Raw genomic sequence first — 14,522 nt, forward strand, 5'->3', positions numbered from 1 at the left:
GTGATTGTTATGTGATTGTGATATGATTGTTATATGATTGTGATATGAGTTTGATATGATTGTAATGTGATTGTAATGTGATTGTGATATGATTGTAATGTGATTGTGATCTGAATGTGCTATGATTGTAATGCGATTGTGATATGAATGTTATATGACTGTAATGTGATTGTGATATGATTGTGATATGAAGGTAATGTGATTGTGATATGATTGTGATATGAAGGTAATGTGATCTGAATTTGATTGTGATATGAATTTAATGTGATTGTGATCTAATTTTGAAATGACTGTTTTATGATTATGATATGAATGTGATATGATTGTAGTGTGATTGTGATATGAATGTGATCCGATTGTGATATGAGTGTAATGTGATTGTGATATAAATGTGATATGAGTGTGATATGATTATAATGTAATTGTGATATGAATGTGACATGATTGTGATATGCTCGTAATGTGATTGTGATGTGATTGTGAGGTGATTGTGATATGATTGTGATATGATTGTGATATGAATGTGTTTTTGATATGATTGTGATATGATTGTGATGATTGCCTTTCCTTTTAACAACACTTGGTAAAAGTTTGGGAACTGAGGAGACCAAGTTTTGAAGCTCTTCAGGTGGAATTATTTCCCAAAATTGCTTGATGTACAGCTTAAGTTGTTCAACAGTCCAGGGTCTCCGTTGTTGTATTTGACGCATCGTAATGCGCCACACATTTTCAATGGGAAACAGGTCTGGATTACTGGCAAGCCAGTCTAGTAGCCACACTCTTTTACTACGAAGGCACGCTGTTGTAACACGTGCAAAATGTGGCTTGGCATTGTCTTGCTGAAATAAGCAGGGGTGTGGATAGCAACATATGTTGCTCCAAAACCAGTATGTTCTTTTCAGCATTAATGGTGCCTTCACAGATGTGTAAGTTACCCATTCCTTGGGCGCTAATACACCCCCATACCATCACAGATGCTGGCTTTTGAACTTTGCACCTACAACAGTTATTTTCCTCTTTGGTCCGGAGGACACAACGTCCACAGTTTCCAAAAAATTTGAAATGTGGACTCGTCAGACCACAGAACACTTTTACACTTTGCATCAGTCCATCTTAGATGAGCTCGGGCCCAGCAAAGCTGGTGGTGTTTCTGGGTGTTGTTGATAAATGGCTTTCGCTTTGCATAATACAGTTTTAACTTGCACTTACAGATGTAGCGACAAACTGTAGTTACTGACAGTGGTTTTCTGAAGTGTTGCTGAGCCCATGTGGTGATATCCTTTACACACTGATGTCACTTTTTGATGCAGTACTGCCTGAGGGATCGAAGGTCATGGGCATTGCTGCTTACGTGCAGTGATTTCTCCAGATTCTCTGAACCTTTTGATGATATTACAGACCGTAAATGGTGAAATCTCTAAATTCCTTGTGTAATAGCTTGTAATATCTTAAACTGTTCGACAATTTGCTCACTCATTTGTTCACAATGTGGTGAACCTCGCCCCATCCATGTTAGTGAATGACTGAGCATTACATGGAAACTGTTTTTATACCCTATCATGGCACCCACTTGTTCCCAATTAGCCTGTTCACCTGTGGGATTTTCCAAATAAGTGTTTGATGAGCATTCCTAAAGTTTCTCAGTCTTTTTTGCCACTTGTGCCAGCTTTTTTGAAACATGTTGCAAGCATCAAATTCCAAATGAGCTAATATTTGCAAAAAATAACAAAGTTTACCAGTTCAAACGTTAAGTATATTGTCTTTGCGTTCTATTCAAATGAATGTAGGTTAAAAATTATTTGCAAATCATTGTATTCTGTTTTTATTTACTATTTACACAACATGCCAACTCCACTGGTTTTGGGTTTTGAAATATGATTGTGATAATTCTAATGTGATTGTGATATGATTGTAATATGATTCTGATGATTGTAATGGGATTGTGATATGATTGTAATATGATTGTGATGATTGTAAGGAGATTGTGATATGATTGTAATATGATTGTGTTGATTCCAGTACATCAAGGAGCTGCTAAACCAAACGTGCCTACAAAGATATGAAGTCAGACTGACACCATGGCACATCTCCCTCATCTGGTCCTTCATTGTCTCCCTTTTTTGCGTGGGCGGGTTGCTGGGCACGCTCTTGGCGCCTCCAATCTTCTCCAAGTACGGAAGGTGAGTGGTGCGGACACACCAAGTGGTTGTTTGCCAAGATGCCGAGCATGATCTCTGTGTGCTCAGAAGAACGTGTCTTCTACTCAACAACCTGCTGGCGATAATGGGAGCTGTGCTGATGCTCTGCAGCTGAGCAGCCGCGTCCTTTGAGATGATCATGGCCGCCAGGCTTCTGTACGGCATCAATGCGGGTAAGACCAAATGGCCACAACATTAGGTACACTGGAGGTGTGTGGAATCGTAAATGCAATCATTTGCTTGAATATTTTCCGAATTCATGCAGCAGAAACTGTCACGTATATTAATTAAATATATTTTAATGTGTTTATGGGTTGTGCTATTGACACTGTAACAATATCAACACAATATTTATACATCCATTTATTTTATTATATACAATTATTTGATAAAAAAAAGAAGTCAATAATACACAATAACTAAGCAAAAGTAAGAACTTACTGCATCCTAGTATTTCAAATCCTTTGCTTTATAACCTCAAAGTCCTCCTGTTTTTTTCCTGAATTTGTGAAAATATGAATTTTTATCTAAAAACTCTGGTATCGTTCATATACTTCTACTACTCTTGGTATCAAACAGTGGTGGGCCGTCAGGCCAACAAGGCCTTCTCTGCTGGCCCAACATAATCAGAAATCATGATCATAATTAAAGATAAAATTATTTTAAAATGCACTTTACCTAAATATCTAAAAGTATTCATATTCTCTTCATGTCATATTATGCTTGTTTGAGTGCTAATGTTTTTAGGTTCCAGTTTGTATCCAATCAGAATTCAGCTGGCTTATGTTGCCATGCTGTACGAAATCTGCCCGAGGCCTTCTGAATCAACAATGTGGGCGTCTGTGCACTGTAAGTGAACGGGGACATAGAGTCGATAGACAATTGCGATACCCAATCAGATCACCAGGTGTTGTCAGTAAGGCCTGTGATTAAATACTCACAGGGACCGTTAGCGGATGAATTTGAGAACACATAGAGTTGATAGACAGTTGCGATGGCCAATCAGATCACAAGTTGTTGACAGTAGCCTATCTAAGTAGCCTGATGTTAACGAGACTGTGATTGGATAATCACTTGTCATTCCAAAGTGAGTATGCATTCACAAGTTTCAATTTAGCAGAAAGCAGGAAGTGTTGCGCCGTAGCCGGGATAGCAGAGAAGGAGAACAAAACGTTGATTAGGTGGCAGATATATATTTGCGAGGCCATTTTCAAGAAGGATATTTAAAGAAAAACTACATCTTGTGAGACGATGTCGGCCAATCCCGGAAGCTAACTCAGCTGTTCTGGCGATGAAATGGGGAAATGCCCCCCATTTCCACTCGAATAAACCGACTACTAGGGGTACCACAGACTTATATGGCATCGAATGGGTTCTACAAATTGTGAGTTCAAATATTTTAATGTTTTCACTTTTAATATGTTTTTTGCAACTTTAATTTTGACAGTACCACATAAGATATGTTTTAATTGCTGTTGCGTTTTAATTGATTTTTTAAATGTGCCAGAAAATAACCCGTTTTGTACACTGTTGAGGTGATTCAATGCCCAGTAGGGGGTCAATGTGTTCCTGTATAGTATTTAGGCCTTGGTGGGAAACGCACGGCCTCCCACTGGTATCAACACTACCAATATGTGGATGGAACCTACGTGAACACAGCAACAGTTGTTGTCATACCATCCTCTCTAACTCTTATTAATGTATTTGTTCATTATCTGTTAAAAAAAACTGCTTACTTTGTTCTGCAACGTGCTTCCAGCTACATTTTATTAAGTACTTCTTTTTGATCTTGTTTCAAGTTAGTTAGCTTAGTGGCTAGCCCGACTATTGCTTCTGCTTGTTCTTACTCTGTGTTTAACATGTTTAACCTCAGCTACAGTGATAACGATACTTTTTGTTATTAATTTAGTGGTTATCAACTTTGGCTCCTTCAGCCCGGGGACCAGAAATAAATAAAGTATCAGCCAGAGGAGTTTGGCTTTTGTGATCGGCATTGAAAGGCATTAATCTTCATGGGTTGTTATGTACTTCATGAATATTGGCCAATCGATCACTACATCTCTAATTCAAAATGTCTTTTAACGTACATTTGTGCAAGGAGGATGTGTGGCTAAAGATCAAGAAAATTAGTCAAACAAAATCGTTTATGTGACAGACTTTGAACAGTGCAAAATTGAAAAGACATAAAATGTTCAGTCACCATTGACACCCATGCAGGAGTCAGTCTCTCCACTCAATCCGTGTACCTTGTTGAATGCGCCCCGAAGACGCTGAGAGGGATGGTAGGCGTCACCATTGCCACCTTCATCGCTGCAGGGAAGTTCACTGGTCAGCTGCTGGGGATCAGGTGAGCAGAAGTGAACTACGTTAGAGTCTGTTAATGAGCACCAAACTATCAAACAACCAATCGTCTCCCTCACTTGTTGACTCCACTTTTGAGAGAAGATACGTTCCAATGGTTGGTTCATTAAAGCGTTGGCTTTCCATGATGTCATGAAACCTTCTTCCTCAGGACATGACACCAGCCTGACCTGCCTCCAACTAGATGGACTTGTTTCGTATACACACCCACCCTTTGATGGAAGATAGCTTTGTAAAATAAGAGAAAATAAAAAAGTAAACATCCATCCATCCATTCATTTTCTATCGCATGTCCCTTTCGGGGGGACGGGGGACGGGGGGCTGGAGCCTATCTCAGCTGCATTCAGGCGGTAGACGGGGTACTGCAGGGCCAACACAGATAGACAGACAACATTCACACTCACAATCTTTCACTAGGGCCAATTTATTGTTGCCAATCAACCTATTCCCAGGTGCATGTCTTTGGAGGTGGGAGGAAGCTGGAGTACTCGGAGGGAACCCACGCAGTCACGGGGAGAACATGCAAACTCCACACAGAAAGATCCCGAGCCCAAGATCGAACCTATAAATGTGAAATATAACATCTATTACATTGTTGTATGTGATATATGACATGTATTACATTGTTGTATGTGATATATGACATCTATTACATTGTTGTATGTAATATATGACATCTATTGCATTGTTGTATGTGATATATGATATATATTACATTGTTGTATGTGATATATGACATCTATTGCATTGTTGTATATGATATATGACATCTATTAAATTGCTGTATGTGATATATGACATTGGTTACATTGTTGTATATGATATATTGATTGATTGATTGAGAAGTTTATTGACATCTTAAAGAATTGAATCCATGTAATGCTTTAAAAAGGCAAATGGATGGCACAAAAAGCCAAAAGGCTTGTTTCCATTGTGGTCCATTAAATATTCATCACTTTTGATACATTCAATAATAAAAGATATATAACCTGTAACATGTATATAAAAAATTATGTTAAAAAACTAATAAATGATGTACATACTGTATACACAGTATACATGTCAGGTGATTTGAAAAACAATATATACAAAAAATGGGTGGGGCAGGGGGGGCCTATTTACACTATGTACATGGCACTATGTACATGACTTTGCACATGTTGTCTCCAAGAATGTGCAAAACAGAATGGGAAAATATATATACACTATAACCCAGGGGTCACCAACCTTTTTGAACCAAGAGCTACTTCTTGGGTACTGATTAATGCGAAGGGCTACCAGTTTGATACACACTTAAATAAATTGCCAGAAATAGCCAATTTGCTTAATGTACCCTTAACTCTATGTTATTATTAATAATTAATGATATTTACACTTAATTGAACGGTTTAAAAGAGGAGAAAACACGAAAAAAATGAAAATTCAATTTTGAAACATAGTTTATCTTCAATTTCGACTCTTTAAAATTCAAAATTCAACCGAAAAAAAGAAGAGAAAAACTAGCTAATTCGAATCTTTTTGAAAAAATTAAAAAAATAATTTATGGAACATCATTAGTAATTTTTCCTGATTAAGATTAATTTTAGAATGTTGATGACATGTTTTAAACAGGTTAAAATCCAATCTGCACTTTGTTAGAATATATAACAAATTGGACCAAGCTATATTTCTAACAAAGACAAATCATTATTTCTTCTAGATTTTCCAGAACAAAAATTAAAACAAAAAAATTCAAAAGACTTTGAAATAAGATTTAAATTTGATTCTACAGATTTTCTAGATTTGCCAGAATATTTTTTTTTAATTTTAATCATAATAAGTTTGAAGAAATATTTCACAAATATTCTTCGTCGAAAAAACAGAAGCTAAAATGAAGAATCAAATTAAAACATATTTATTATTCTTTACAATAAAAAATAAAACATTTACTTGAACATAGATTTAAATTGTCAGGAAAGAAGAGGAAGGAATTAAAAGGTAAAAAGGTATATGTGTTTAAAAATCCTAAAATCATTTTTAAGGTTGTATTTTTTCTCTAAAATTGTCTTTCTGAAAGTTGTAAGAAGCAAAGTAAAAAAATTAATGAATTTATTTAAACAAGTGAAGACCAAGTCTTTAAAATATTTTCTTGTATTTTCAAATTCTATTTGAGTTTTGTCTCTCTTAAATTAAAAATGTCGGGCAAAGCGAGACCATCTTGCTAGTAAATAAATACAATTAAAAATATAGAGGCAGCTCACTGGTAAGTGCTGCTATTTGAGCTATTTTTAGAACAGGCCAGGGGGCTACTCATCTGGTCCTAACGGGCTCCCTGGTGCCCGCGGGCACCGCGTTGGTGACCCCTGCTATAACCACATATAAACCTGTTTGATGCCTTGGAAAGTTGCTGGGGATCAATTTTAGTTCAGATCAGGTAGAGCTTGAGCTGAGCCAGGATTTTATGGCAGTTTTAAAATTTTGTAGGGAAGTTACAATTTTAAGGTCTGTTGGTAATGCATTCCACTGTGTGGTGGCAAAATAGTAGAATGCACTTTTTCCCATGAGAGTCTTGAATTTGGGGGGAACGAGGTCTGAGGAACTCACTCTCGTGTAGTACCAGTGAGCATCACTTACTCTGGTGAAATAGTTCGACAGGTACTTAGGGACAGTTTCTCTGAGTATTTTGAATACCAGGCACATTGCGATTTGGTGTACTCTTTCCTCAACTCTAAGCCATCCCAATTTGGTAAAGTGGGCTTGAGTTAGGTGAGTCCTGTATAGGAGGTTGAGCAGGAGTCTCACCAGCTTGTTTTGGAAAGTTTGCAGTTTTGTTTTTAGTGGCTTGGGGATACTGGTGAAATGAGGTGCAGGTGTAGTCAAAATGACACTGTATAAGGGCACCGGCAAGGGTCTTAAGTGTGTCCCCTTTGATAAACGTAGAAATCTTGCCCAAAAATCTAGTTTTATTATTGATCTTGGTGATTGCTTTAAATGCCATTTTTTCACCCGAGAGAGTGTTGTCCAATGTACAATCTAGGTAAATTACCTTGTCTTTGCTGGTGATTATGGTATCACCTGCTTTAATCGTAAAGCCCGGGGATTTACCTAGGTTGTGCTTGGACCCAAATAGGATGGACTCTGTTTTACCCAGGTGTAGTGACAGTTTGTTATCGGAAAGTCAGAGACAGAGATTACTTAGTTCGGTGCTGAGTGCACTTTCAACCTTCAATTTGTCCCTGTCCGAGGCCAGGATTGCAGAATCGTCCGCAAACAGGAACAAATTGCTGTTACATGCTGATTTCATGTCGTTAATGTAAATCAAGAATAACAATGGTCCCAGAATGCTCCCCTGTGGGACACCACAGCTCACCTTGAGTGGAGAGGACAGTGATCCGTTCACCTCGACCACCTGTTTTCTATCCTCAAGGTAAGATTTCATCCAGTTTGTGGCTGCGCTGTCAAAACCGATTGCCCTCAATTTGTTTAACAGTATTGAGTGGTTAACTGTGTCGAATGCCTTTTGAAGATCCAGCATAACCATTCCACAGTACTTGCCCATGTCTATCTCTCGCGTGATGTAGTCAGTTAGGTACAGTAGGCATGTATCGGTGGAATGTGATTTTCTGAATCCTGATTGAAATTCGAATAGGAGGTCGCAATTTGATAGATAATGATCTATTTGCTCATATATTAACCTCTCTATAACCTTTGAGATGGAGCAAAGGATGGAAACAGGGCGGTAGTTGCCGGGGTCTAATTTGTTTCTTTTTTTATACGGATGTGATATTCTCGCGAGCTTGAATTCTTGTGGGACATGACACTGATTGATAGACAAGTTGGTGATATCAGCAACCATTGGGGCAATAATGACAGCTGCGTCTCTGAGAAATATGGTGGGAATATTATCATGTCCTGTGGCTTTGTTTGGCTGCAGCGAGTTGAGTTTCTTTAACACATCATCAGTTTTAACTTTGACAAACTTGAAGTCATCCTTGCGTACCCCTTTGTTTTTGTAAAAGTCTTGGATGTGCTGTTCACCGTAGAGGCCTGAATGTGAGGGCAATTTATTTACCAACTTGGAAGCGATGGTTGAGTAAAATCTGTTAAAGGAATTTGCCACATTCAGTTTGTCTGTGATGAGTGAGCCGTTTATTTTCAAATTGAGGTTGGTGGTTATTGTTTTGAGACTGCTGTGGTCCAATTGTTTCAGAGTCTTCCAAAGTTTTTGCGGGTTATTTTTATTTTCCGTTAGTTTTTCGTTGAAGTAACTGGATTTGGCCTTCCTGATCATATTAGTTATTTCGTTTCTTAGCTTTTTGTATTCTTTAAGGAGCTGTTTAGTCCTGTTTTTAGTGAAGTTAGCGTGTTTGTCATTTCTAAGTTTCATGGTTTCTATTATGTCTGCATTGATCAAGGGTTCTGTTTTGGATTTTACTCTGGAAGGTTTCATGGGTGGCTGGTCAGATACAGTACATGCAGGAAGTTGGATTTGAAGCATGCCCATGCTTTTTCAACCGATGAGCAATTTAGTACATTTGACCAGTCCAGCCTCTCCAGGGCTGCTGTTAGAGCTTCGCTGGTGTACTTCTTCACCGATCTGAATCTTATTGTGTTGTGACAATCTGATATAGATTTCTGAATTTTACGTATGCAGAAAATGATGAAGTGATCGCTTATTCCACACTTGATTATACCGCTTCTGGAGATCTTGGTCCGGTCTGATGTCAAAATTCAATCAATGACGGTTTGAGCAGCAGGGCACACCGATGTGAATTAAGTGATCAGCTGTTTCAGGCTATGTAGCTTACAGTAATTACTGAAGTATTTGTAGATAGGAGTATCTTTTTTCAGGATGTTAGTGTTCAAATCACCGATCAGTATCACTTGAGAATTGCCTAAATCAGCTGATCCCTCGTTTAGCTGTTCAAAAAATGAGTTTTGAGTTGGGGGTCTGTACAGAGAGTCAATTGACAGTTGTTGGGGTTTGGGGAAAATGATATCAAGCCACACTGCCTCTATATCACTTTGCTCCAAACCATCCCGTACATTAAAACAGATATCAGATCTTACATACGTACAAACCCCTACCCCATGTCGATTTCTGTCCCTTCTGACTACTGTGTAATTGACAATTTCTATCTCAGAGTCCTTAATAGAACTATCAAGTCTGGTCTCGGAAAAGGACAGAATTCCCACCTTCCCATTTCCAAAGATCAGTCTGAGTTTGTAAATGTTACGGAGAAGACTGCTTACATTCATGTGGATTATATGCAGTCCTCTGGCAGAGAAAATAGTTTCCATGTCTTGTGACAACAATGTTTCTTTTCCAACGGTTGCGTGGTTGGGCGCCGCCGAAGAAATTACTCCATTATTGTCTGTTGCGCCATTGTTCAATCAATCAATGTTTATTTATATAGCCCTAAATCACAAGTGTCTCAAAGGGCTGTACAAGCCACAACGACATCCTCGGTACAGAGCCCACATACGGGCAAGGAAAAACTCACCCCAGTGGGACGTCGGCGAATGACTATGAGAAACCTTGGAGAGGACCGCATATGTGGGTAACCCCCCCCCTCTAGGGGAGACCGAAAGCAACGGATGTCGAGTGGGTCTGACATAACATTGTGAAAGTCCAGTCCACAGTGGATCCAACACATCAGCGGGAGTCCAGTCCACAGCGGGGCCAACAGGAAACCATCCCGAGCGGAGACGGGTCAGCAGCGCAGAGATGTCCCCAACCGATGCACAGGCTAGTGGTCCACCCGGGGTCCCGGCTCTGGACAGCCAGCACTTCATCCATGGCCACCGGACCTATGCAACTCCCCCTCGCAAGGGACAGGGGAGAAGAGGAGAGAAGAAAAGAAACGGCAGATCAACTGGTCTAAAAAAGGGGGGGTCTATTTAAAGGCTAGATTATACAAATGAGTTTTAAGATGGGACTTAAATGCTTCTACTGAGGTAGCATCTCTAACTGTTACCGGGAGGGCATTCCAGAGTACTGGAGCCCGAATAGAAAACGCTCTATAGCCCGCAGACTTTTTTTTGGCTCTGGGAATCACTAATAAGCCGGAGTTCTTTGAACGCAGATTTCTTGTCGGGACATATGGTACAATACAATCGGCGAGATAGGCTGGAGCTAAACCGTGTAATATTTTATACGTAAGTAGTAAAACCTTAAAGTCGCATCTTAAGTGCACAGGAAGCCAGTGCAAGTGAGCCAGTATAGGCGTAATATGATCAAACTTTCTTGTTTTTGTCAAAAGCCTTGCAGCCGCATTTTGTACCAACTGTAATCTTTTAATGCTAGACATAGGGAGGCCCGAAAATAATACGTTACAGTAATCGAGACGAGACGTAACGAACGCATGAATAATGATCTCAGCGTCGCTAGTGGACAAGATGGAACGAATTTTAGCGATATTACGGAGATGAAAGAAGGCCGTTTTAGTAACACTCTTAATGTGTGACTCAAACGAGAGAGTTGGGTCGAAGATAATACCCAGATTCTTTACCGAGTCTCCTTGTTTAATTGTTTGGTTGTCAAATGTTAAGGTGGTATTATTAAATAGATGTTGGTGTCTAGCAGGACCGATAATCAGCATTTCCGTTTTCTTAGCGTTGAGTTGCAAAAAGTTAGCGGACATCCATTGTTTAATTTCATTAAGACACGCCTCCAGCTGACTACAGTCCGGCGTGTTGGTCAGCTTTAGGGGCATGTAGAGTTGAGTGTCATCAGCATAACAGTGAAAGCTAACACCGTACTTGCGTATGATGTCACCCAGCGGCAGCATGTAAATACTAAAGAGTGCAGGGCCAAGAACCGAACCCTGGGGAACTCCGCACGTTACCTTGACATAGTCCGAGGTCACATTGTTATGGGAGACGCACTGCATCCTGTCAGTAAGATAAGAGTTAAACCAAGACAAGGCTAAGTCTGACATACCAATACGTGTTTTGATACGCTCTAATAAAATATTATGATCGACGGTATCGAAAGCGGCGCTAAGATCAAGAAGCAGCAACATAGATGACGCATCAGAATCCATCGTTAGCAATAGATCATTAGTCATTTTTGCGAGGGCTGTCTCCGTAGAGTGATTTGCCCTGAAACCGGATTGAAAAGGTTCACAGAGATTGTTAGTCACTAAGTGTTCATTTAGCTGCTGTGCAACAGTTTTTTCGAGAATTTTGGAAATAAACGGAAGGTGGGAGACCGGTCGGTAGTTTACCATGAGGTCAGGATCGAGGTTAGGTCTTTTGAGCAGAGGATGAATAACCGCTTTTTTGAATGCTAGGGGAACAGTGCCGGAGGAAAGTGATAAGTTTATAATATTTAACACTGATGGACCTAATAATACAAACAGTTCCTTGATAAGTTTCCCAGGAAGTGGGTCAAGTAAACATGTTGTTTGTTTTATCCCACTTACACGCTGTAATAATTCCTCTAATGTTATTTCATCAAAAATAGAGAGACTATTTTGGAGGGCAGTGTCCGTCGTATATACAGTCGTATTTGTGTTAATAGAGCCCAGTTGTAGCTGGGATGCGTTGTCTTTAATCTCCTTTCTAATGAGTTCAATTTTCTTATTAAAGAAATTCATAAAATCATCTGCCGAGTGGGTGGAGCTACTGGGAGGAGTCCCTTGTTGGGTTAGCGATGCTACTGTACTAAACAGAAATTTAGGATCGTTTTTGTTGAGGCGGATGAGATTTGAGTAGTATTTAGCTTTAGCTAAGGTAAGCATGCGTTTATAAGTTATTAAACTATCACTCCATGCTTGATGGAAAACCTCAAGTTTAGTCGCGCGCCATTTGCGTTCCAGTTTTCTACATGATAATTTATGAGCTCTAATTTCTTCTGTAAACCATGGGGTGCGCCTTTTAGGGGCCCTTTTTTGCTTTAGCGGTGCTATACTATCAATAATTTCGCGCAAGGCATCGTCAAAGTTGTTAGTGAGTTTATCAATAGAGCCGACATAATTTGGGAATGGTGCTATTACCGAAGGCAGTAGGTCAGCAAGAGTCATCGTTGTGGCAGCATTAATGTTGCGGCCGCTATAGCAGTTATTATTATTATTAGCTTGTTGACAAAGAGTCAAAACTTCAAATTTTATAAGGTAATGATCGGACATTACTTTAGTATATGGAAGTATCATAACTTTGGAGGTGGTGACACCCCTGACAAGCACTAGATCTATTGTATTACCGTTGCGATGCGTGGGTTCATGTATTATTTGTGTAAGACCACAGCTATCAATTATGGTTTGGAGCGCCACGCACTGAGGGTCCGATGGGGTATTCATATGGATATTAAAGTCCCCCATTATGATTATATTGTCGGCGTGCGTCACTAGATCAGCAACGAACTCTGAGAATTCACTGATAAAGTCCGAATAGGGCCCAGGGGGGCGGTAGATAACAGCCAGGTCGAGAGGTAGCGGTGTGACAGACCTCATAGTAAGCACCTCAAACGATTTATATTTATTATTTAGGTTAGGGGTAAGGTTGAAATTTTCATTGTATATAAGTGCGACACCCCCTCCCCTTTTAAGAGGGCGGGCAACATGCGCATTCGTATAGTTAGGAGGAGATGCCTCATTGTTCGTGTCGTTGTTGTTGTCCTTGTAGTGACTCGTCGTAGCCGGCGAGGCCATTGTTGTTGTGGGGAGTCTCCATGACGACGGTGTCCATCTGGTTCTTGTTTTGTTAGCCTGCAGCCTGTTGCAAGATGCAGCCGGTGCAGCGTCCCTGGGTTGTTCCATGACGATGGGGACGATGGTGTCCGGGGGTCGTGTCGTTTTTTTCCGGCCATTCTAGTCCTGCGCGTCTCCTCCACTCTTGGTGCTGGGGTACTCCTTTGTTATGCAGTGGGATCACTTCCCCCACTACGGCGCTAGCATTGTTGTTAGCATTAGCTATGCTAACCCATGCCCGGTCCGCTGGATACGATTCTGTTGAAAACAAATTTACCAACGAACCTGGGCCTGGACATCGATGTATGTCTCCCGATGGTAGCAGGCAGATTGAAATAACAATTCGAACATCCATTCGACTGCTCTCCCTTTGTGGTGCATTGAGTCGGACATGGGCAGACGTGTTGTGAAGGACGGCTTTACCGAGCACAAGATGTTTTTGTAAGTCTGTCGTCGTAGAATGAATGTAGAAGTTAGGGAACTTTTCCATAGCTTCAATTACTTGTTTGGACTCATTTTCCTTCACATTTCTGAAGTTACTAAGTGCGTTTACGATGTAAATAACCATGAGAAAGTATCAAATGGTTAGAGCGCTGGTGAAAACATGTCTGCTCGCGGTGAAGAGGCGGTACCTAAGTATTACATGTATCACATTTTTCTATGTGATATACGACATCTATTTCATTGTTGTATGTGATATATGACATCTATTACATTGTTGTATGTGATATATGACATGTATTTCATTGTTGTGTGTGATATATGACATATATTACATTGCTGTATGTGATATATGACATCTATTACATTGTTGTATGTGATTTATGACATTTATTACATTGTTGTATGTGATATATAACATCTATTGTGTTGTTGTATTTGATATATGACATCTATTACATCGTTGTATGTTATTTAACACATGTATTACATTGTTGTATGTGATATATGACATGTATTACATTGTTGTATGTGATATTTGACATCTATTACATTGTTGTACGTGATATATGACATCTATTACAATGTTGTATGTGATATATGACATTGATTACATTGTTGTATGTGATAAATGACGTCTATTACATTGTTGTATGTGATATATGACATATATTACATTGTTGTATGTGAAATATTACATCTTTTACATTGTTGTATGTGATGAATGACATCTATTACATTGTTGTATGTGATATATGACATGTATTACATTGTTGTATGTGATATATGACGTATTACATTGCTGTATGTGATATAATACTTATATTACATTACTGTATGTGATATATGA

At 39.4% G+C, this 14,522-nt stretch overlaps 1 protein-coding gene across 1 annotated transcript in view; it reads left to right on the forward strand.

Moving 5' to 3' along the window:
* The window catches only part of slc2a11l (solute carrier family 2 member 11, like), a 35,305-nt gene that overhangs the window by 411 nt on the left and 20,372 nt on the right, over positions 1 to 14,522 (forward strand). Inside the window, 3 exon segments of the mRNA XM_062057488.1 lie at positions 2,020 to 2,180; positions 2,247 to 2,371; positions 4,416 to 4,545. Of these exon segments, the coding sequence (XP_061913472.1) occupies positions 2,020 to 2,180; positions 2,247 to 2,371; positions 4,416 to 4,545 (416 nt within the window).

This window comes from Entelurus aequoreus, linkage group LG08, assembly GCF_033978785.1.
Source record: "Entelurus aequoreus isolate RoL-2023_Sb linkage group LG08, RoL_Eaeq_v1.1, whole genome shotgun sequence".
Classification (NCBI taxonomy): domain Eukaryota; kingdom Metazoa; phylum Chordata; class Actinopteri; order Syngnathiformes; family Syngnathidae; genus Entelurus; species Entelurus aequoreus.